Below are 25,561 nucleotides of genomic sequence, written 5' to 3'. Positions count from 1 at the left end.
TAAAAACTTGGGTAAATTTTCTTCCACAATCTTGTTTCAATAGCATTGCACTAGTAAGTTGTTAAAAGAGTTCTTAAAAGAGTTTGAATACAGACTAGTCCAGTCAGTGATAAAAGTTTCACATCTCAATTAATGAGATCTGAAACAATGAGGCTTTACTAATGCTTATCAAAAATTTAAAAGAAGCAGGGCACCTAGATGGTTCAGTTGGTTGAGCGTCCAACTTCGGCTCGGGTCATGATCTCACAGTTTTTCAGTTTGAGCCCTGTGTCGGACTCTGTGCTGACAGCTTGGAGCTTGGAGCCTGCTTCGGATTCTGTGTCTCCTCCTCTCTCTGCCCCTCCCCTGCTCATGCTCTCTCTGTCTCTCGATAATAAATAAACGTTAATTTTTTTTTTTTAATTTAAAAGAAGGGACTCACATTAAATATAAAAATTTCAATTCCTTTGAAATAACTACAATGCTCCATAGAAACTTTATACACACAATTAAAGGGTGCCTGGGTGGCTCAGTTGGTTGAGCGTCTGACTTCGGCTCAGGTCATGATCTCACGGTTCATGAGTTTGAGCCCCACATCGGGCTCTGTGCTGACAGCTCAGAGCCTGGAGCCTGCTTCAGATTTTGTGTCTCCCTCTCTCTCTGCCGCTCCCCCACTCACACTCTGTCTGTATCTCTCTCACAAATAAACATTTAAAAAAAATTATACATAGAATTAAGATTCTTCAAGTACCATTAAGTGCTTACTATGTCAAATATAAATTTCTTTTAAAAGGATATAAACTAAATTCATCCAAAGAGCATAATTTCACACACACCTATCCAGAGAATTTAGGCAATGTTTTTTGACTGGCTGATTAGTTGGTTGGTTTGGGGTTCTAATTCTTTTTTTCAAATTAATGTTTTGATCTAGGGTCTTAACTACCATAACAGAAACTTTTTTTAAAAAGGTAATTTAGGGGCACCTGGGTGGCTCAGTCAGCTGAGCATCCAACTTCTGCAAGGTCATGATCTCACAGTTCGTGGGTTCAAGCCTTGGGTCACGCTCTGTGCTGACAGCTTGGAGCCTGCTTCGGATTCTGTGTCTCCCTCTCTCTCTGCCCCACCCCACTCACGCTGTCTCTCTCTGTCTCTCAAAAATAAATAAACATATTTTAAAAATTTTAAAAAGGTAACTTAATAACTGTAGTGGTTTCTAAATATGTTCATAAATTCTTTAATACTCCTCCTTTCAAGAAGTGGAGCTTAATTCTCCTCCCCTTAACTATTGGATTCACTTTGCAACTGGCTTGTAAGAAACAAAATAACACAGAAGGGATAGTCAAGAAACAGATCATGAAAAGATACTGTGGCTTCCATCTTGGTTACTCTCTTGGATCACCGGCTCTGGAAGAAGCTAGCTACCACAACATGAAGAGCAGTCCATGTGGCAAAGAACTCAGGACTCTAGCCAATAGCCATGTAAGTGGAGCAATCTTAAAACAGGATCTTTCAGTCACAGTCAATCTTTCAGATGATAACAGCCCCACCCTCCTAACATCTTGACTGTAACCTCACGAGAGGCCCTGAGCCACAGTCACCTAGACACGCCACTCCCAGATTCCTAACCTTCAGAAACTAAAATATTAAATAAATGTTTATTGATTTAAGCTATAAGATTTGGGGTAATTTGCTACACAGCAATAGGTATAATTACAATAATGCTAATACAATAATGGTGGCCCTCTAAGTCATTCAAGGGTTTTCTTTTTAAATTACTCATCTTCTAAACATATAATTTATCATCTGAGACTTAAACACTGTCAGGGGTATGGCGTGGTGTATGGCACTGGGTAGCAGGTACAATCAACAGTGCGGAGAGCAGAGAAAAATGCTCACCACCCTGATGGGTCCTTTCCCAGGCCCTAAGGGCAGCAGAGGACTTGGTGACCTACAAGTGACCACAAGGCACAAGAAGAGTCTCTGCTGCCTGCCCTGCCTCACCCTGCCTCACACCAGGCTCAGCCACCCTGTCCCCAGCTGCATCAAGTGGAGGAGGCCGAGTTAGAGGAGGGTGGCACCATGAGCCTGGGCCGTGTCCTTCATACCGGGGGGATGAAGACACTGCTGTCATGGACAACCCAACCCATGCCAGCCACAGTCCCTAAGTGAGGCTCTCCCAGGTTCTGTGTCTCAGCCCTTGGATCCTGGCTGGGCCAAGATTGGTGTGAAGAGTTACCTGCCCTGTCCCCTGCTACCCTCCCACCACCAATCAGGAGCATCTGATCAGGCCTTGGTGGGGAGTGGGACTCCAAGGGCCACAGCCACTTCCACCACAGTCAGCCCCCTGAGGGAGAGCTTCAGCAGGCAGGATGGTGGTGAGCTGCAGCCTCTGTAGAGTAAGGGCACTGCAGCACAGATCACCAAGGAGTACTAGCAACTGGTGGCCCAGGGAGCCCTGCTTGAGGTCCCCAAAGGGAAATGGGCAGCAGCAAGTAGCCCTTGGGGAAGACAGGAGAACCAGGAAGCAGAGGCCAAAGGGAAGGGCAGCATGGGCTGCAGCAGTGGCAATGGGGAGACCAGTGTGGGGCTCACAGTGTGGGAGGAGGGACTACCCATCATGCCCTAGTACCTGGCCCCGGACTATACTGTATCCTGCAGCATCTGTATCAAGGAGAACTTCCTGGGGGCAGCACTGGATGGCCATGTGCTGGCTGAGGCAGAGGCCCTAAAATAGAGTGGGCACCAGCATGATGGGCAGCTAGTGAGCCAATGGGCTATTTCACCATGCAGCTTCTGCAGGGACCAGACTGCCTGAACAGAAGGCCATGAGCCTAGCTGTCAAAGCACTGGGGTCCTCATGGCCCACATGGATGCTATAAGCTGTCCCTATGTTGGGTGCTAGGTGGCTATGTCATCCACAGGCACAATCAAGGCCATGGTGGTATGTTATTCAGTCAATAGGCTGGGGAACATGAAGCATGCTGACAATCCACATGGCAGTGGGCACTGCATCACCTGTTATCTATTACCTGAATCAGAACTGGGACATAAAGGTGCATGGCAGGCTACTGCAATTCTTCCCTGAGAGCTGGACTGTGGTAACCAATATCAGAAGGTCTGATCAGCGGAACCCCCATGAGGTGAAACCAGCCTATGATACCAGGTATGCCATCACTGGTATGCCATCGGCTAGCATCTGGGCAGAATTGTGTCCAAACACCTGTGTCATAGCCAACTACACCCACATACTGGCCATCCTCAGAGCTGCATGAACAGACAGCTTGCCCTGACTTTGGGAAAGCCTTTGGCCCCATGCTGTTGGCCCAGAAACCCACCAATCTCAGTGCCTGCTTCCTTTTCTGCCACTGCTGCTACTTCCAGCTTTGCCTCTGTCTTGCCTAGTGTGGAGGGCTCATCTGACACTGAAGCCAAAGGAGAAGGAAAGACTTCTGCTGCCTGGTAATGGGGCTGGGATTGTGACCTGGGCAGGGGCCAGTGTTGGGAGCTACTGGAGCTGGGGGGCCTGTGGCTTACCCTCTATGGTCCTGCTTCTCTAAGGTGTGAAGAGATAAGGAGGCATTGCCACCTCCCACCAGGATACAGGTTTGGGGGCTGGGGATATCATGGCCTCTTGCTGGTAAAAATTTGTTGGGGGTGGACAGTATTCCCAAGCCCCCAACTCCAAAAGCCTGGAATGTGAAGTGACTCCCCAACCACATGGCTATGGTACCTTTTGGAATACGCTGCCACTGTGTGGACAGGAAAAAGGTGCTGGGAGGAGCATGGGTGTGAAAAGTCCTGTCAGCCAAGAAAGAAATAAAAGTTTACCTCAGAGTTGCCAAAAAAAAGGAAAAAAAAAAGATTTAAGCACTCTGACACAAAGAAGAAAATTTGCCTAACAAATATGAATAATGTGTAGAATCAAAATCTCAGGGCAACTAAAATATAGAAAAAACCATTTATAGATATTATGAATAAGATGATAAAACGAGAAACAACTTCCTCAGGAGTAAACTAAATGTAATCAGGCAACCACCTGACGAAGAGAAAACAGGAACAGTTAAATGAAAACTGAAAGAAGATATGCAGAAAACCACTGCTTTTCATCCCAAGCTCCTCTATTTGGTTTCCTCCCATGTTCATGTATATCTCTGAAAAAAATAAAAACAGCAAACTGCATGCACTCACTTGCCACTGTTAGCCAGCTGCCTGAACTCTTTCACTGTCATGGCTTTTTTCTGGATGTTGTATTGAGTGAACAGTCCCGACTGCCCTGTGACCATCTGCTGAATCGGTGCTGGAATAAGCAAATTATCAATGTCATCATAGCACTGCCTTGGCTTCCATTCCCGAGGAGGAATCACCTAAAAATAAAATAATAAATAAAATATTATCTGGAAAATATTCCAACGGAATACAAACAAAGAATTTCTCAGCATTTCTATAACAAATGCGTAAAAGAACAATGAGGATGCAGATGAAGGGAAATACTTGCATTCTCTTAAATATTCACCTTACTGATATGATTTTTTAGAAATAGCAAAACTTATTGTGCACTATACCAAATAGTACTTTTATATCAACTATTCTTTTATCAACTTATTTTTTAGTTGATACTATTAACCTCTCAATTTTAAAGGTAAAATGAAGAGATACATAGAAGCAAAATAACTTGAAGTTCAAATAATGCCTATATTAATATGATAAAAAATAAGTAAACATTTGTTTAGTCAGTATTATTCTCTTTAAATACCTCTCACACAATACAGCAAACAGCATAGTGGTTGGTGTGTTAGTAAATGTTTAACAATCAGTTTCCAGGAAGGTAGAGAAAACCCTGGTTTGTAGCTCTTGCTTATTTCCATGATGTAATTATTCCCACCACGGCTAATTTGAGCTTACCAACATGACATAACTGAACACAAAGTTAGAAAGAGACGTGCATTATCAACTTTTATGTTCCTGTATGAGGTTGTTCAGCACACCACTCTATTCCAACACTATTTAAACACTTGGTTATTAACAATGAAAAGATTAGGGGCACCTGGGTGGATCAGTTGGTTGAGCGTCCATCTCTCGATTTCAGCTCAGGTCATGATTTCAGGGCTATGGGATTGAGCCCTGCGTCAGGCTCCACGCTGAGCATGGAACCTGCTTAAGATTCTCCCTCTCTCTCCCTCTGCCCCTCTGCCTCACTCACACTCTCGCTTGCTCTCTCTCTAAAATAAATAAATAATTTTTTAAAAAGATTGTCTTTTAAAAAAATTTTTAAAAAAACAATGCAAAGATCATTAACAATAAGACCAAAAACATATGTTCATGTGATTAAAATTAGAAGGGACAAAGTTATAAAGTCATGATTTATAGCTGGAATTTATTCACCTTTAGAAATTGTTTTAATTTTTAAGATAAACTTTAAAAAATTAATCGCAAAACATAGCACACGTTAATAAAATGCACAATCACAAATATGTAACTGTGAATTATTATAAAGCAAACACCAGAGTACCTCCAACTGCCCATCAAACACATCCCTTTCTTGCCCAAAAGGTAACCACTCACATAGCATTTATGATATTCATTTCCTTGCTGGAGTTTATAGTTTTATGCCTGGGTATGCATCCCAGCACCGTTTGTTTTTTTTTTTTTTTTTGAAATGTACGGAAATATAATCATCCATATATACATATCTTCTTTGAGGTTTATCTTTTCTATTTCACTCAATATTTTTGTTAGGGGTCAAATATGATGGCCTATGATTATGGTTCATGAGTTTGAGCCCCGCATCTGCTTCTACACTGTCAGCATGGAGACTGCTTGGGATTCTCTCTCTCCCTCTCTATCCTGTCTATCTGCCCCTCCCCTGCTCTTGTGCAAGCTCACTCACTGTCTCTAAAAATAAATAAATTAACTTTATTAAAAAAAAAACACATATTATGACCTACATAGCTGAAGTTCATTGATTTTCATTCCTACTCAATATTCCTTCATACAAATATTTATCCATAAATGGATGACCATTTAGTTGTCACTTGTTTTTTTCTGTTTATTGGCTTTTGCAAAGAACACAGCTATTAATAATATTGCATGCATCTTCTGCTGCATATGAGCACACAGTTCTCTAAAATAAACTCGTATACACAGACACTCCTAACAGTGAAATTATTGGGACATAGGATATGTATAGATCAAATTTAACAGTTATTACCAATAACTCCCACCAGCAGTGTATGGAGCATTCCTGTTGCTTCACATCTTCATCATCACTTTATATTGCCGATCATTTAAATTTTAGTCTTTCTCATAAGTTCTATAATGGTAGTCAATTGTGGACCTTATTTGCATTTTCTTAATTATTAAAGAAATCTCTTTATATATTCCCTATGAATATCCCCTTTTATAAAGTGCTTACTCAACTCTTAACCATCTTACTACTACACTGTTGGTCTTTTTCTTCTTAATGTATAGGAATTCTTTATATAGTCTGGTTATTCTTGGATCATGTATATATACATTTGCTAATATCTATATGTATATGTGTGTATATATCAAGTATCTTCTCTTACTCTATAACTTGCCCTCCAACCTTAAGAGTATATTTTGATAAACATTAAGTTCTTAATCTTAACAAAATCCAATTTGTTCATTTTGCTGCTTTGACCTTTGGTTTAAAAAAAAAAATTTCCTACTCTGGAGCATGAAGGCATTCTATGTTATACTGTAAGTGTTTTAAGGTTTTGTCTTTCATATTCAGATCTACAGTGTTCCTGCAAGTAGCTTTTGTGAAAACTCTAGGTCAAGCTTCATGAAATGAGAAAACGGGGACAGAAGAATGAGTGATTTGTCCAATGTTACACAGCTGATAAAACACAGTATTTACTACCAAAAAAAAAAAAAAATCAACAGGGCACTGTCGAATCTAAAGTTAATTTAATTTTCATCAGCAATACAGAGATATTTCACATTTTATTGCATCCAAGGTATGTTAGTTTAAAGTGAGAATAGAGGGATGCCCAGGTGGCTCAGTGGGTTAACCATTTGACTCTTGGTTTCAGCTCAGGTCACAATCTTACAGTTCATGAGTTCAAGTCCCATGTCAGGCTCAGCACTGACCATGCAGAGCCTGCTTGGGATTCTCTGTCTCCCTCTCTCTGTGCCCCTTCCTTGCACACATGCATGTACATGCACTTTCTCTCTCAAAAATAAATAAACATTGAAAAATAAAGTATTGGGTATGTGTTGTTTTTTTTAATGTTTATTTCTTTTTGAGAGGTAGAGACAGAGTGGAGCAGGCAGAGAGTGGAGAGGCAGAGAAAGAGAGAGACACAGAATCTGAAGGAGGCTCCAGGCTCTGAATTGTTTACACAAGTCAGACGCTAAACCAACTGAGCCACCCAGGCGCCCCTTGAGTATATGTTTTCAATAGCATATAATATGATTGTCTCTATTCTCACTTTTTTTTTATTTCTTTTTGAGAGAGAGAGAGACACAGCAGGGGAGGGGTAGAGAGAGAAGGAGAGAGAGAGAGAATCCCAAGCAGGAGCTACACTGTCGGCGCAGAACCCAATGTAGGGCTTGAACTCATGAATCGTGTGATCATGACCTGAGCCAAAATCAAGAGCCAGACGCTTATTCGACTGAGTTACCCAGGTACCCCCATACTCAATACTTTAAAAGAATATGGATAATCGTACCAAATGGATATGGATAAATACATTAAATTGTCTTCATAATATACTGAAAGGGAAAAAGGTTATAAATGCTAACTTTTTCATCAGAAATAAGTGCAAGTAATTCGAACAAATAAACATGGATTGATTCAGGCTCTTGTTTAGAAATAAATACATCTACAATCAAAATTAATATTAAATTTAGAGCTTAGTATTTTCCTGTCTTGTGAAAAAAAAGTTTTGTAGCAATTTTCTAAATTTAGAGAATTTTAATTTAGAACATTAAACATTATCTTTCTAAATATTTCATGTATGTGTTCACACTTACTTTTGATAAAAATGTTCAGACAGAACTTTAAAAATTTGTAAGTTCAGGTCTATAACAAAAATCTTACTTTTGGACTATAATTTTAAGTATCAACACATCAGATTATCTTACACAGGAAATGGAAGCACAACATACTTAGGGTTTTAAAACATTCCAAAGTTAAACTTTTACATTCAATCAGTCTAACTGAAGGAAAAAACTATTCCTCCTAAAGTTTACCTTCTTGATTATTCTATCAAAACGAATACATACATGTTATTTTATTTCACCATTTCCCCAATCCCAGCCTGGACTGGATATCCAATAGTAATTTTCTAACTGAAATCTATATTTGTACTACTTACGTTGAAATAAATTGCTATTATCACCATTTACCTACTGAGGAAGAAGCAGGAAGGGGAAGAACAGTGCATCTTACAATCTTTCTTCACACTTTAAGGACACAAAATTATGTAATGTGCATAACCTATAGCCCAGGGTAGTCTATGTCCAGATTACTGTTGTGGAATAATTTTATCCATTTCATATGTAATTAAAGGTTCATCATAATCCTTCTCCACAAAAACAATGTAAGTTTTACATTTAATTTAAAGAGACTGACATTCTTTACTTTCCCAACTTGACCACCACCTTTTACATAGAAGTCCGGGTGTCAAATCTCTCACTATGGAAATAAAAATTAAATCCAAAGTATAAATCTAAAAAATGTTGATTAAAGAAAAATCTAAGGCCAAAGTCACTACTATTGGAACTACTGAACCATTTTCTCCAAATCATATTTTAAGAGCAATTCATTAAATTGTGCATTAACAAAGAATCTCATAAGTGGTTCTGTCTCCAGGACTTGACCTCAAAGCAAACTAGCAGCATTAATATAGTTTTGATTTTTACAATTTGATTTGGTGAAGTTTTACATGTTTGCTATTGCTGCAACTTCCAGAAAAAAAAAAAAATGGTAAGTAGGTGAAACTGACTTTATGTGACTTCATGTAAAAGATAACACAAATGGCCAAAAAATCCACAAAAAAAAATCCAAAAAAAAAAAAAAACCAGTTCATTGTATTCCTAGTATAAGTAAAAGAAAATTATCACAAGATTGAATAAATGAATTTCTCCAACTTTGTCAATAAATCTCACTAAAAAAAAAAAAAAAATGTCTAGGGGCGCCTGGATGCCTCAGTAGTTAAGCATCTGACTTCAGTTCAGGTCATGATGTCACAGTTCATGACTTCAAGTTCCACATTGGGTGAGCTCAAGCCCCCCTTTAGGTGAGCACGAGCCTGGCTTCTGGTAAGCTCAAGCCCTGCTTTGGGTGAGCCGTGCTTCTCTCTCTCTCTGCCCCTTCTGGGATTCTCTCTCCCTCAAAAAAAAAAATGTCTAGACTCAGGTGTGTTTTGTTCAACATTCAGAAACTAATTGCCATTCATAATGCCAACAGCAGCAGAAGTGTACCCTGTGAGCCTGCAACTCCCTTGTGAGGGTGTGTGTGTGCTACTTCCCCGCCTAGTGTTACTAAATGTGCCACCCTACCACAGGACACTCACTAATCTCAGTGGAACACAGTAAGATCTATGTTTTCAAGAAACAAAAAGCAAGAAAAACAGGACAAAGGGCTGCATTCAAAGCCCAGAGAAGGGGACAACCTGTCACCCCCAATTTCCCTCCACCTAAATAAAGCCCAAATCCTTGCTAACCCACTACTAGTTTATGATCAAAATTATATGTGTCAAATGATTCTGAAATGACATTCTCTTCAACTCAAGAATTATTTTTCTCTTCAAAGATAATCCGGTGTTGAAGTTCCATAAAGGAGTTCTTTAAGAGCTAACTCAATAAATAGGTTAAAGTAAGGATTCCTCACCTGAGAAATTCATTATAAACCTCTTTACTTTTCTCTTTGTTTTATCTTTAGCTTCCTTTTCTATCTCTCACCCACCTCTAATAAACCTTCATTCTACTTCATATCACCAAATTTTAAACCTTTTCAGGAGGGACTTGAACGATACATAACAAACTGACAGACCTCAGGGGATAGATGCCAGCACAAGCAGGAGCATCCAGATGCAGGAGGACTTGAACACCAACCCCTGCAGTTCTGGAAGTTCTCTCCTTGGATATCTGCTCTTAATGTTACTGGACCTCCCCTCAGAGATGGGGATTCCAAGGAGAACCCATAACCCAGATACAGTTGAGCAGGCTCTGACAGGGCTCAGGAACTTATGAGGTGATGCTGACAAATCTACAGAAACCCAGATCACAAGTTTAACATTTAGAATAATAAAATGAAGTAAGTGCAATAAAATATACTCTTCTGAGGTAAAATTTTTCCCTCCCTCACCCCCAGCCTCTTATGAGGGAAGCTTTCTGACTGAAATATATTTCCATTATAGAAAGGACAGAAAATCCATCTTAGGTTGAGATCAAAGGATGAATTATACAGACGATCTCTCTTTCAAAATTCTAACTTTGCGGGGGGGCACCTGGGTGGCTCAGTTGGTTGAGTGTCCGACTTCGGCTCAGGTCATGGTCTCACAGCTTGTGAGTTCAAACCCCACATCAGGCTCTGTGCTGACAGCTCAGAGCCTGGAGCCTGCTTCAGATTCTGTGACTTCATCTCTTTCTGCCCTGACCATTCTCATGTTCTGTCTCTGTCTCTCTCAAAAATAAACATTAAGAAAAACAGAGTTCTAACTTTGGGTCTATGGGTACAAACCTGCAATGCATTCCTCAGTGCTTTCTGTGACCCTCAGTATATCACAACTACCCTTGGCAGGAGTCCCTGTATCCACTCTGTCTCCTCACATCCATTCTTCATGCAGGAGCCATTGTGACATTTTCAAAATAATGACACAAAAACAACAAACATACAAATAGCCACCATGTCCTCCACTCCTCTGCTTTAAGCCCACCAATGCTTCCCATTGCACTTAGAATAAACCCCCAATCCTTACTAAGGCCAGGCAAGCCCAGTATGATCTGGTCCCTTCAAGGGCCCTCACCTTACTTACCAACCTCTTCCCCTGCTCATTGAGCCCCAATTCCACAGACCACCTTCCTCTCACACTTGAAGCTCAGGTCAGCCTCCAGGCCTCTGGACCTGCTATTCTTTGTGTCCCCACATCTTGGTTTCTTTATATCTTCTGGGTCTCTGCTTAAATGTCCTTATTTCACCACCCAAAGAGGCTACCACTACAATATACGCTCAACGGGGGCAGAAACATGGTCTGTTCTATCCCATCATACCCCCCCCCCAGCACCTGGCATCAGGCCTGGTATGTAGCAAGCACTCTCCACACTTGCTAAGCAAGTAACTGAAAAGAAATGAAAACAGGCAAATCTACAGAGAAAGAAAGTAGATTAGTGGTCACCTAGGGTTGAAGGAATAGTTCTCACCCCTCTGGAGCCCCGTACATGGATATCTTTGGTTTCTAGGAGCCATTCTTGTTTTGTTTTGTTTAAATAAAAAAAATTTTTAAATTAAAATTAAAAAAATCCCTAGAACATAACCTAGCATAAATAGTTAACTGAAAAATAAGATAATTATTCTGTGAAGAAATCAAATGCCCTGCATGGTTATCAAGAAAAAAATTTGCAAATATCTTCCTTTGGAATAAACAATCTCCCATATCATGAAAACTAAGAGCATAAATGAAAGGCCAAGTGATTGTTTTTGGCTTAAAGGATCTGAGGATAATCACCTTTGCAAGACCCGCTCGATGGGCTCCTTTAGACTCCATGTACGCGAGGTATTTGTTGAACTCCCGGAACTCCTCCATGGAGGGTCTGAAGGTCATGATCTTACAGCTGGGGTTCAGAGGACTCTCTACCTCAGCCACCTCCATGATGGTTTAGGGCAGTCTCTGCAGAGGAGATGATGCAGTCATCAGCACTGAATTATTGTGTGCTTAAGGTTGGCGGTCATTTCTCCCAAAAAGCATATAAGCATTCCCAGGAGGAACTCTTCCCCTTTATTTACCATTCCCTCTACCACATCATTGAGGAGACTTCCTTATCTCTCCCTGGACTCCTGGGGGAAAAGCCAGCCTCTAATCTTCCTCCTCCCAACTTCCTATTTCTGTGATTCAGTCACTGACCTGATTGTATTACTTGCCTACTCAAAATCCTTCCTAGTAAGAACAAATTTTCTAACTTCACAAGTTTACAAAAGGTGTTGTTTCTATGTACCAGTTCTGAAACACTCTGTCATACATGCACCTGCATAAAGGCCTAGTCTAGGTTGAGTAGTGAATGGACAATGTTCAACATCCCCAGCACAGACTTGACTTTAGGTATACTTCCACTTGTCATAATCTTTCCTAGAACAATTTACAAACTACCCATTCAGCAAAACTACCAAGCACCAGACTAAAGTACTGGAGACAGAGAAATGGATAAGGTTTGTCTTCACCATCCAAACTCACTGTCTAGAGGCAGAACAAACCTCAACACAAAACTGTACGCTGACAGGAGTAACTAACTCCACCTAAATTACTCAGAGATGACTTCCCCAGAAAGGAACACAGTTAAGACTTATTAGAAGGTGTAAGGTTTGCCAGACAAGAGAAAGAGTATTCCAAGCAGTGAAAATACCTGGAAGTACTGTAAGGACAGAGAGAGTTTAGTTTGTCAGGAGCTTAGAAAAGATTATAGGATGGACTTCAAGCTGTATTACAAAGCTGTAATCCACAAGACAGTATGGTTCTGGCACAAAAACAGACACTCAGATCAACAGAACACAATATAGAACCCAGAAATGGACCCACAAATGTATGGCCAAATAATCTTTGACAAAGCAGGAAAGAATATCCAATGGAATAAAGACAGTCTCTTCAGCAAGTGGTGCTGGGAAAACTGGACAGTGACATGCAGAAGAATAAACCTGGACCACTTTCTTACACCATACACAAAAATAAACTCAAAGTGGATGAAAGACCTCAATGTAAGACAGGAAGCCATCAAAATCATCAAGGAGAAAGCAGGCAAAAACCTCTTTGATCTTGGCCGCAGCAACTTCTTACTCAACACGTCTCCAGAAGCCAGGGAAATAAAAGCAAAAATGAACTATTGGGACCTCATCAGAATAAAAAGTTTCTGCACAGCAAAGGAAACAATCAGTAAAACTAAAAGGCAACTGACAGAATGGGAGAAGATATTCACAAATGGCATATCAGATAAAGGGTTAGTATCAAAAATCTATAAAGAACTTATCAGACTCAAAACCCAAAAAACAAATAACCCAGTGAAGAACTGGGCAAAAGACATGAATAGACACTTATCCAAAGAAGACACCCAGATGGCAAACAGACACATGAAAAAATGCTCAACATCACTCATCATCAGGGAAATACAAATCAAAATCACAATGAGATACTACTCACACCTGTCAGAATGTTTAACATTAACAACTCAGGCAACAACAGATGTTGGCGAGGATGCGGAGAATCCTCTCTTTTGCAGTGCTGGTGGGAATTCAAACTGGTGCAGCACTGCTGGTAGGAATGCAAACTGGTGCAGCCACTCCAGAAAACAGTATGGAGATTCCCCAAAAAACAAAAAATAGAACTACCCTACAACCCAGTATTTGCACTACTAGGTATTTATCCAAGGGACACAGGGTTGCTGTTTCAAAGGGACACATGCACCCCAATGTTTATAGCATCACTATCAACAATAGCCAATGTATGGAAAGAGCCTAAATGCCCATCCATGGATGAATGGATAAAGAAGATGCGGTATATATATATGTGTGTATATATACACACACACACAACAGAGTATTATTTGGCAATCAAAAAGAATGAAATCTTGCCATTTGCAACCACGTGGATGGAACTAGAGGGTATTATGCTAAGCGAAATTAGTCAGAGAAAGACAAATATCATATGACTTCACTCATATGAGGACTTTAAGAGACAAAACAGATGAACATAAGGGAAGGGAAGCAAAAATAATATAAAAACAGGGAAAGGGACAAAACATAAGAGACTCTTAAATATGGAGAACAAACAAAGGATTACTGGAGAGGTGGGGGGATGGACTAAATGGGTAAGGGGCATTAAGGAATCTACCCCTGAAATCATTGTTGCACTATAGGCTAACTAACTTGGATGTAAATTAGAAAAGCAAAGCAAAGCAAAGTGGAAAGAAAAGAAAAGAAAAAAGAAAAGAGGAAAGTTTACAGGATGTCAAAGTAAAAAAGTAGGTAGCAGACTGTGCTATAAAAATATGAACTTAATTATGCTGACAATAGTCAGGATGATTCCCTCAACATTTACTAATCACCTAATACACATGGAGTGCAAAACTGAGTAAGAAGCACTGGCCTGCCTGCCCTAGAAAGGAGTCCTGCCCCATCCCACTTCCAGATGCAGTAACAGTGTCTGGCATCTGACAATCCAAACCACAAATACTCTCAGAACAAAGCTTTCCTTTTTTTTTTTTTTTTTTTAATAATTTTAATTTGCCTGACAAAAAGAAAAACTGGGACAGGATGGAATAGATAAAGATGAAAACATGCTGGGGCGCTTGGGTGGCTCAGTCGGTTGAGCGTCCGACTTCGGCTCAGGTCATGATCTCACAGTTCGTGAGTTTGAGCCCTGTGTCGGGCTCTGTGCTGACAGCTCAGAGCCTGGAGCCTGCTTCGGAGTCTGTGTCTTCCCCTCTCTGTGTCCCTCCCCTGCTCGCTCTCTGTCTCTCTATCAAAATAAATAAACATTAAAAAATTTAAAAAAAATTAAAGATGAAAACATGCTATGGGATAATAAGAGGTTAAAACAGATCAGGGCTACAGATAAAGATGTGATCATCATTCAGTAAAGGTTTAAATAAGCATCTATCTCAAAAAGTACATGTGAGGAGAATCAAAATTAAACCCTGCCACCCACTATTAACTTAATATAAAGGAGAAAATAATCTGCATGGATATAGATATATTAATACATGACAGAAAATATTCTCCTTGCCTCAGGGACGAGGCATGCAAAAGAAAAAACCTTCCAGGCCACCTCCTCGCCTATCCCCCTTCATATGTGATACACATGCCCAAATCCATGAGCTGCAGGATGGAAGTCTAACCTCTATACAGGATACACATAATCCTTTAGAAGCGCCTAGATTCAGCCTTTACATAACTATCAGGGCCTTGTCCCTCACCACAGCCTGCATTATACTTTAAGCTCCAACAACTTGCACCGATTTGTGCTTCTCTCAACAAACCAGAACTCTCCATGCCTTTGCCCAAACCATTCCCTACCATCACAGTAGCCTTTACCTACCTCCTTACCTGGCAAGATTCTCAATCCTTCTCAAGTAGGCCTAAGTGAACCATCCTGTTTGCTTTGACCTCCCTCTCTGCATTCCTTATAGCAGTTGCCTGTCCCAACGGCTGACACTTCTGACCATACACTGAAACTCTAAACCCCTCAAAGGAAAATCAGACTCTCTGTCTCTTTAAGCCTTAACTTCCAGTCTGGGATCCAGCCTGGTTTGTAACATCTGCTATAATAACTACATGCCAACCAAATGAAGAAATAAATGACAAAATGCTAAAGTATATACATAAAATGATACCAAATGCAGGAAAAAGGAAAGCATTGATCTCACACACAGGAAAGTTACTTAGAAAACAAACTCATTTGCTTGACTGGTAAAGAATAATAGAACACAAAAATCTGAGCAGTGAAAAGGGGGAAGAAGCTCCCAGATTACCTTTGTAGAAATATTTGGTACCTGGAAGAGAGCCTTACTTTTCCCCTCGCCAAAGAACAAGGGTGGCATGCATAGCTTTCCAGCAGAGGAAAAAGCCACTAGGGAAGAAATGAGAAATCTAGCCAGTCACTCAACAGTTACTGAAGGCCTAACTGCTGAGCAGGCATTCAGGAAGGATGAAGAGAAACCCTAACAAGGAATGGAGTGAAATAGACAATAAATAAGTCATAAGCCCTCTGTAGAAAAAACCAGGGAGTAGCTATGTTATACAGGGTAGGTGAGGGAAGACATTTCAGGTGCCTGAGAGAGGGAATAAATCATGCAGATATCTGAAAGAAAAGCATTTTGAACTAAGTAAGAGCAAGGAGCCTCTTGGGCTCTTCAAGGAATAGCAAGGATGTGAGCGTGACTAGAACTCATAAGAAAAAGAGAATGGTGACAGGGAAGATGAGGAGAAGAGAGAGTTTGGGGGAAATAATCTGGGGCTCTTCCCCTTCTTGTACATTCCCATTCTTGCTACTCTAACAGGTATTTCAAGGAGATGACACGGCTTTCTAAGGTAACTCTCCTGGAGGATTTTAAGCAGAGCAGTGAGCAGGCTCATCATTCTGGCTGCTGTACCAAGCAAAGACAAGATTGGAAGCACAGAGGCAATATACACCAATCCAGGCAAAATAAAATGGTGACTTTGACCAGCAGTGAGAAGTGAGAAGTGATCAGATTGCAGATATATTCGGAACAGAATTTCCTGATAGAAGTGAGAGAAACAGACAAGTCAAGATTTTTGGCCTAAAATACAGAACAATGGTTCTGATAAGAAACTGAAGCCAGAGGACTATTAATATATGCAGAGAATTAGTAGCAATCAGAATTAAATCTCTGCCCAGTTTGCTACCTGGCCTTTGAAACATACTTTGCCTCCTCCTGGTGTCACTATTCCTTGACTACACAAAACTAGTTATACCTACAAATCAGGTACATATACTAAAGACCTGGTTAGCTTATATTTCAGACCTTTTTCAATCTATAAAGTTAATATATGATCATCATAAAATTTGAAATATACTAAAGTATCTAAAAATTTAACGTTAATCCCACCACCCTAATCTTTGCCAAAATGAGAGGCAAAAAAGTCTATTGTTAAGCTTTTTTATTTTTAAGTTTCTTTATTTGTGGGGGGGAGAGGCAAGAGAGCAGAGAAGGGGCAGAGAGAGAGAAAGAGAGAATCCCAAGCAGGCTTTACGCTATCAGCACAAAGCCCGATGTGGGGCTTGATCCCACAAACCATGAGATCGTGACCTGAGCAGAGATCAAGAGTCAGATCTTAACCAAATGAACATACAGGTGCCCCAAGTTTCCGGGTTTTTTTGTTTGTTTGTTTGTTTTTGTTTTGAATACTAGTGATACTGATCATTTTGGGGGCGTAAATAACCATTTTCATTTCATTTTTGGGTTGCTTCCTTACATTCTTTACCCTTAAAAGGTAACTTATAAGTTTTCTGTTCCTTGAGTTTTTCCTAATCCACATTTATCACTACCAAATTTAATCATGCTGCACAAATTCCCAGCCACCCTTCTTTCTCCTTTACTTTTACTTCTCTGAATCATGCAGAAAAGTAGGTTTAAAATGCTCTTGCAATAATGATTCTTAGTCAGAAAAAGACTGTTATATTTTGGGAAGAATATACCTATGATTTTCAGCTGAAGGTGATACAATGATCATTTTTTCAACGTTCCCCCTCTTTAGAGACTGAATCCCCAAAGTGAGTAACAGCAATTCTGTGATGACAACTTTGTTGTTTTGCTTCTACAGAGCTAGCCTTCAATGTTTTTATAAACCACCAAAACCAAATAGTCATATTTCTGGTAAATACCCTAAGAATTTTTTCTTAATGAGCTAAAGATCTATTTTATTAAGTAAAGAAAAGCCTAACACTAATTCATACTTCTGTAATTCTCCCAAGCTTCTTTTCTGAAAAATTTTACCTTATCATGAAGGACAAACATCTATTCTTCTTATTTTAATCATGTATCTTTATTTGGCAATAAAAAAAAGAAACTGGGGCTGATACTTTCCTGCTAAATGTAAATCTATATCCTATATTGCTTTCCTGTGTACACCTGTATTTCCAACTTCTGTTCTCTTATTTAAGCAACTTCTATGAAAAACATAAAAACGGACGGTTCTCATCTTAGGGGTATTATTTTCTTAGACAATGCCTTCCCACAGAACTGGTCTGCACTGCTAACTGCCTCCGAAGAGAACACTTAAGGATCTACTGCAATCCTAAGAGATAAAGCACTCACCATTTAAGCAGATAATTTATTAAGCTAAAAAGAAAATGAACTAAGGCACAATTATCAGTCATGTGATATTAGAAGAGAACACTCCCCTATGCTTCTTCATGTGCACTCGCCCGAACACTGGAGGCATCCTTGCCAGCCCTCATTCCTCCCTCCCTACAGTGAGATTTTAAAAGAAACTGAGCAGTCAAGGTCCAGAAGGAACAGGTGTGACTACTCTACTCTACTTCAGTTCCCAAGTGCTAAGTCCACCAGAGGCAGCTGGAAATCTCGCATCTCTTTTTTTTTTTTTTTTTCAAAAAATGTTTATTTATTTATTTTGAGAGAGAGAGAGAGAGAGAGAGAGAGCGAGAGCCTGCGAGCATGCAAGCTGGGGAGGGGCAGAGAGAGAGAGAGAGGAAGAGAAAGAATCCCAAGCAGGCTCCACGCTGGGGCGTGGCCCCGACACAGGGCTCAATCTCATGACCCTGAGATCATGACCTGAGCTGAAATCAAGAGTGAGATGCTTAATCAATTGAACCACCCAGGCACCCTGGAAGTCTGGCATTTCTATTGCAACACTGAAGCTCACCCACTTTGGGCCTCACAGTGAGCCAAGTAAGCTTCTACTTGCAGAGTGCCTCAGTCAGGCATTGTTATGAGTTGAATTATGTCCCCACAAAAGATGTGTTAAAACCTAACCCCTAATACATGTGAATGTGACTTTATTTGAAAACAGGGGTTTTGCAGATGTAATCAAGTTAAGATGAGGTCATGCTTCATGAGGGCGGACCCTAGTCCAATATGACTGGTGTCTGTATAAGAGGAGAAGGGCTGGACAAAGAGGGAAGAATACCATGTGAAGAGGGAGGCAGCCTGGAGTCATGCAGCTACAAACCAAGAAATGCCAGCAAATATAAGATGCTAAGACAAAGGCACAGAACAGATTCTTCCCCAAATCCTTTACAGAAAGCATGGCCCTACTGACACTTTGATTTTGGCCTTCTAGCCTGCAGAACTGTGAGAGAATAAATTTCTCTTGTTTTAAGCCATCCAAGTCTGTGGTAATTTGTTATGGCAGCCCTAGCAGACTAACGCAGGCATCAGGGGTCATATTGATGGGAACATAGTAGCCTACCACATTCTCCAACCCAGTTTCACCAATAGTAAAGCCTATAATACTCTGACCTTCCACCTGACTCCTTCGTCTTTCTCAGTTGGGTAGAAAACTGGCAGACCACCCTGAAAATGCCACATTAGCCACTAGCACTGCCTATCTAGGAACTGAAACACAACAGGGACATCGGGCTTTAAATTCTTCCCTTTTCTATCATCCCAGGACCTCACAGGCCTGGAGCCCTAAGTTAGAGAGCAAGACAGCAAAGAAAATCCTCAGTCTATTAATCATTTTTTGCCTAAGCCAGACCTCAATCCTCTCCCAGAGACCCAGGGGGCTCTTCTTTAATCTTCTTGGTCCCATTCAAATCAGCAGTCCACCTTGCTCTACCAGCCTACAGAGATCAGAAGTAAGAATGGGAAGTTGGACTCAGGGAGACAGTTCTGGGAAAGAAGAGTCAAGGCAACAGATAAATCTGTGCAAAAGTTTCTTTTATTGCACAGAATCTAGGATGAGTCCCAGGAGAAGGTTCCTGAAGAGAAGTGATCCAAGTAAACATGTAGATTCTTTCCAACAGTCTATACTGGCCAACTCACAATTCTGACTGTACCACTCTTTATACTCTTGGTGGATGGAAACAGGCAGAAATCATCCTCCTGGGCGAACTGAGCAGTGCTTCTCCTTCTCCTGTTCACCAAAGATCTGGCAAGATTAACAGATACTGGAGCACTCAGGGTGTCATCTTCTCAGAATTAAGTATACAGAAGAGGTGTTGAAACCAGCAAAATTGCCAAGTATTCACTCTTGGCTCCACCCCACATAACATTCCTTTCCTGGGTCAGACTACAACGAGGTCTAGACTTCAGTGAGTGGGTCAGGAGAAGCAATTTTCTTTCCATGAAATGCCCACAGTGTAATTGATTCTAGTTGCAAACCCCAAACTTCTTCCCAGCACTAAATCTTATATAATATCTAATTTATGTGTCCACTTCAGTCTTGCATCAATTTTTCAAATGCACTGAGTCAGATATTAATGACACAAGTCATTTCTTGGTTTTCGTTCTTGTATCTCTTACACTTCCCTAAGTGTCCACCAATAGGGGTCTGGTTGGATCAGTGTGGTACTTCCAACAACAGAGTATAGGCAACATAAAAAGAATGAGAAGGATCTCTAAGTACAGATCTGGGGTGATTTCCAAATTACACTGTTAAATTAAAAAAGCAACGTGCAGAACAGAGTTTATAATATTCTACTTTTTGTATAGGAAGCAAGATCCAACCCACAAAAATGGTTACCTATAGTGAAAAGAAGAGACAGGTAAGGAAGCAAAACTTTTATGAGTATAGCCCTTTTAACTCAGCAATCACGTATATGATATACAAAATTAAAAACAAAATTAAAAAGAAAAAAAAAAGCCAGGCCTAACACCTGAAAAACAAATTAACTGTATAATAAGTCAGTGACATGAACAAACAAGGAAAAGAATTGCTTATGTAACTTCGAATCACAGTATTTAGGCTGTAGATTCTAACAGGATATATTTTAGGATATAGGATGATTTTTTTTAAATGTATATAAATTACATTTCTTTGTTAGATTTTTTTAGTAGTAATATTAGTGTTAGGTCTTTTTTAACTATTACAAGTACACTATAAGATACAGCAAGTAAGCAATAATGCTAACGTCATTAGGAATCAAGATTTTCATTATAGGGGTCCCTGGGTAGCTCAGTGGTTAAGTGTCTGACTCTTGATCTCAGCTCAGGTTTTGATCTCAGGATCAAGAGATACCAATATAAAATCCTTTGATTACATAAAAAGTGAGTCTTTCATTAGAATTTGAAATAGCAATATGAACTCAAGATTTTTTTCTCTTAAAATGTTTATCTTCTAATACTGCCCACTGAAAAAGGCATAAAAACAATGACAAAACAGTAATAAAAATTACTGCACACAAATTATGGTCTCTAAATATTATATTTCAATAAAAAGAACCAGGGATATTTGAAGCAAAGGCTAGTTCCAGGTCTGGGACAAGAAATGTATAATATGTGACTAAAACATGTTGTTCCAGAAAGCAAGCAAGCTATCAAAGACTAATGAGAGTACATTACCACTTCAAAACTAAATCACTACTAAGAAAATTAGATATCATGTGCCTCCTGATAAGATACACTGAGAAGGATACACCATCACTTATATGGCTATTCCAATGAAAAGTAAGACTGTTAGAGAATAAAAAGAGCATCACCTATATGGATAAAAACTATATAGGGGCGCCTGGGTGGCGCAGTCGGTTAAGCGTCCGACTTCAGCCAGGTCACAATCTCGCGGTCCGTGAGTTCGAGCCCCGCGTCAGGCTCTGGGCTGATGGCTCAGAGCCTGGAGGCTGTTTCCGATTCTGTGTCTCCCTCTCTCTCTGCCCCTCCCCCGTTCATGCTCTGTCTCTCTCTGTTCCAAAAATAAATAAACGTTGAAAAAAAAAAAAAAAAAAAAAAAACTATATGTATGCACCAACAACCAGCCACCAGATATTTGCACAGAAAAGCACAATAATGTAACAAGGGAGAAAAAAAAATTAGATTAAAAGAACAATAACACAATGGATGCCTTGCTAGCTCAGTCAGTAGAGCATGCAACTCTTTATCTCACGTTCATGAGTTCAAGCCACATGCTGGGCATAGAGCTTACTCAAAATAAAAAAATAGTATTATAGGGGCGCCTGGGTGGCTCAGTCAGTTGAGCGCCCGGCTTCGGCTCAGGTCATGATCTCATGGTTTGTGAGTTCAAGCCCCGCGTCGGGCTCTGTGCTGACAGCTCAGAGCCTGGAGCTTGTTTAGGATTCCCTCTCTCTCTGCTCCTCCCCTGCTCACATTCTGTCTCTCTCTCTCTCTCAAAAATAAATAAACATTAAAAAAAATTTTTTTTAAATAATAGTATTACAAAAGAGCAGTAACACAACTAGAATAAAGGGTCTTTAATATGTTTAATATGTATGCATATGCATATCTACATTCTTATAAACCTGAGAATATCCTCATTTAAAAGGCATAAATTAGAACATTGAACCTTTTAGATTCAATACTCAGACTTTTTCTAACTGCCTAACCTATTATTTTATACTTGTAAAGTTCAATGGCAGAATGTCAGAGTTCCTTTATCAATAGTCAGATTCTACTAAATAGGCAACTATTAGAAAATGGGAGATGAGGGTTGGGGAAAGATAGATTCTATTCAGTCACAGCTTGCACAACACAACCACCACCTAATTGTTAGAAATCCCATTATCTTTTTCCCTTGGGATAAAGTTTCCATTCATCTCTAACAGTACAATGGCCACAACCATGTTGATTAATTAGTCTGTGCCCAAATCCTTAGGTTGAAGCACTAGACTAAACAAAAGATTACTGTAACAGCCAGTGACAGTTACTCGGCTTTCCAGCACTTAAACTAAATTGACATCACACTGGTAATCTCAACCAAACAGAATGATATTTTTTTTAATTACTATTACAATGGATGTTGAAGTAAATCACCTTGTATATTTCTTTCAAATTGTGACTATTTCACTTAAGAGGCAGCCAGGTGAAGGCAGACAGAGCCAGACAGAGCCAGACAGAACTGGATTCTTTTTTTTTTTTTTTTTTTTTTTAAAGTAGGCACCATTCCCAATGTGGGGCTTGAACTCATGACCCTGAGATTGAGAGTCGCATGCTCTACAGACTGAGCCAGTCAGGCAACCCCAGAACTGGATTCTTATCCCTCCTGCCTCCCCCACTTAATGACCACATGACCTCTGGAAAGTTTCTTAAGCTAGACCTCTATTTCCTCATTAATACCACTCCTCCCTACAGCATTGTAATGGGTACTCAGTTCGAAGTTAAATGTAAGAATCTAGCACATTGTCAGGCTACACAGTAATGACACAGATGTTGGCTTAAAAAAAAAATGGGGTGCCTGGGTGGCTCAGTCAGTTAAGTGTCCAACTTCAGCTCAGGTCATGATCTCACAGTTGGTGGGTTCAAGCCCCACGTCAGGCTCTGTGCTGATAGCTCAGAGCCTGGAGCCTGCTTCTGATTCTGTGTCTCCCTCTCTCTCTGCGCCCCACCCCCCCTCACGCTTTGTCTCTCTGTCTCTCAAAAATAAATAAAAATGTTAAAAAAAAAATTTACAAAAAAAAAACCTTTTCAAATTAAATCCCTTCTATTACCTTCTTCCCCAATGCCTATACACATGCTCAAATCTCTCCCACATAATTTTTAAAGGTTCTCTGTACACCACCCCCCTCCCAGAAAGACCCCAGCTATAGCCTTTGCTCTACAAACCCCTCACAGACAAAACCCAACAGAGAATAGCCTACATTCATGTTGTCCACTCCATCTATTCAATCATCAGTCCTGCTGCAATCTGACATCTCCACCCACCAGTGCATTGAAATCACTCTGGGTAAGGTTGCCAGTGACTTTTTTTTTTTTTTATAAATTTTTTTAATGTTTTTATTTATTTTTGAGGCAGAGAGAGACAAAGCATGAGCAGGGGAGGGGCAGAGAGAGAGGGAGACACAGAATCAGAAGCAGGCTCCAGGCTCTGAGCTGCCAGCCAGCACAGAGCCCGATGCAGGGCTTGAACTCACGAACTGTGAGATCATGACCTGAGCCGAAGTCGGTCACTTAACCGACTGAGCCACCCAGGTGCCCCCATGACTTTCTAATTGCTATAGGCTACATGCTGTCTTTAGTCCTCTTCCCAGTCTCTTTGTAGCCTTTAAAACTGAATAAGTCCTCCCCTGGTACAGCTACTGCAGATGGGGAGGACATATACCATCCTCCATTCACTCTCTCATGGTTAACTCCACCCTCCACCCTGAACTCCTTTCTGCACTCCTCCAGAGCCAAATCTTTCACAACTGGTATACCACAAGGTTCTTTCTGTGGTTGTCTTCCCTTTCCATCAGTCACAGACAGACACTGTCATCCAACTGTCCTTACCAATGCCTCAGAAATATGCAACAAGGACCTCTCTCCCCTAAATCCAAGTCCAGCAAATCTAAATGCCTAGTAGGCAGAGCCATTTTTAGATGATTCTCAAACTCAACAGAGATAAAACTTAATCCAAAAGTTACTAGGAATAAAAAGGAATCCTTCCTCTAAAATCTGCTTCTCTACCCCACAGTCCCAATCCTAGTTCATTCAATCCATCCATGGTCCTGCTCTGCCTTTTTCAGCCAGCACTGACCAGCACAATCCTCAGAGCTTACAAGTGCATGAGGGAACATGCACACAAGTGGCTGTAATACTACAGGTCAGGGTCATCTCACACGTAGACTCCATTATGAAGCCTTTCCTGGCAACACTCCCCACCAACTAACGGTCATTTTTAATGTTCTTCTCACCCTCACTCCATATATACACAGCCATCCCTCATTATTCCTGGTTTCAGTATTTGCAAATTCACCTACTTGCTAAAATTTATCTGTAACCCCCAAACCAATACTTGTGGCACCTGCATGGCCATTCATAAACATTCGCAGTATTGAAATATTTGAATCAGCCAATATGCACATCCCTTCAGCAGAGGTCAAACAAGGACATGCTCCCTCTTGTTTCAGTCCTCAAACTGTAAACAAATATATTTTTGCACTCTCTTTAGTGCCAGTGGTATTTGCATTTTTTCTGTTTCTTATTGGTGATTTAGCTGCTTAAAACAGTCCCCAAGCATAAGTTCCTAAGTGCAAGAAAGCTATAATGTGCCCTATGACAAACATACTAGGTTATGTAACTTCAGGCATAAGTTATAGTGCTGCTGGCATGGGTTCAATGTTAGTGAATCAACAATTATATATTAATAAGGTGCCTTTAAAACAGAAATATACAGGGGTGCCTGGGTGGCTCAAGTGATTTCCCCTCAGGTCATGATCTCACAGTTGGTGGGTTTGAGCCTTGTGTCGGGCTCTGTACTGGCAGTGCGAAGCCTGCTTGGAATTCTCTCTCTCACTCTCTCTCTGCCCCTCCCCAGCTCATACTCTCCCTCCTCTCTCAAAAAAATAAACATTAAAAAAAAAAACCAGAAATACACATAAAACAAGGTGATTGATATGTAGCTCAGTTGACAAAAATGTGTGATCAAAGCCTCACAGAAATCTAACCCTGTATTTCCCCTCAGTATTCAGTAATTCAGTATTCTCAGTGACTTTATGTAACATAACTACCAAAAATCATGAGAATCAATTATATCTTAACCCTTTGAATGAGACCATTCAGAAAAAGCCTCCACCCCTCAGCCCTGGAAGCCATCTTCCCTCCTTCCCTCAAGAATTTCTCCCACTCATGGCAGTGAGCCCAGGCAGCCAAATACTGCATACTGCAATTGACCTGCACGAGCTCCATTACTGCCCTAGGAACTCAGAATTGGGGAACAGAGGAAGCCATGAAGGGCTGGGACAGCCATTTTTCTTCCTTTTGCATAAACAGAGAATGA

General features: G+C 40.4%; 1 protein-coding gene and 1 pseudogene across 13 annotated transcripts in view; one reads left to right on the top strand and one right to left on the bottom strand.

The window, feature by feature from the left end:
- Positions 1-25,561, bottom strand: part of KDM4C (lysine demethylase 4C) — a 431,545-nt gene that overhangs the window by 381,512 nt on the left and 24,472 nt on the right. For all 13 annotated transcript variants that reach the window (XR_006210796.1, XM_042965101.1, XM_015544915.2 and 10 more), the window contains exons 3-4: positions 11,676-11,837; positions 4,168-4,343 (exon numbers count right to left, since the gene is read on the bottom strand). Coding sequence is in view for 12 of the 13 variants with exons in the window: in XM_042965101.1 (XP_042821035.1) it covers positions 4,168-4,343; positions 11,676-11,819 (320 nt within the window). In the remaining variant the exon portion in view is untranslated. The remainder of the gene's footprint in view (positions 1-4,167; positions 4,344-11,675; positions 11,838-25,561) is intronic.
- On the top strand, positions 1,808-3,381 carry LOC122233228 (annotated as a pseudogene).

Source organism: Panthera tigris, chromosome D4 (assembly GCF_018350195.1).
Source record: "Panthera tigris isolate Pti1 chromosome D4, P.tigris_Pti1_mat1.1, whole genome shotgun sequence".
Taxonomy (NCBI): domain Eukaryota; kingdom Metazoa; phylum Chordata; class Mammalia; order Carnivora; family Felidae; genus Panthera; species Panthera tigris.
Note: the sequence above shows the minus strand (reverse complement) of the source record. Positions and strands in the feature narration are given on the sequence as shown.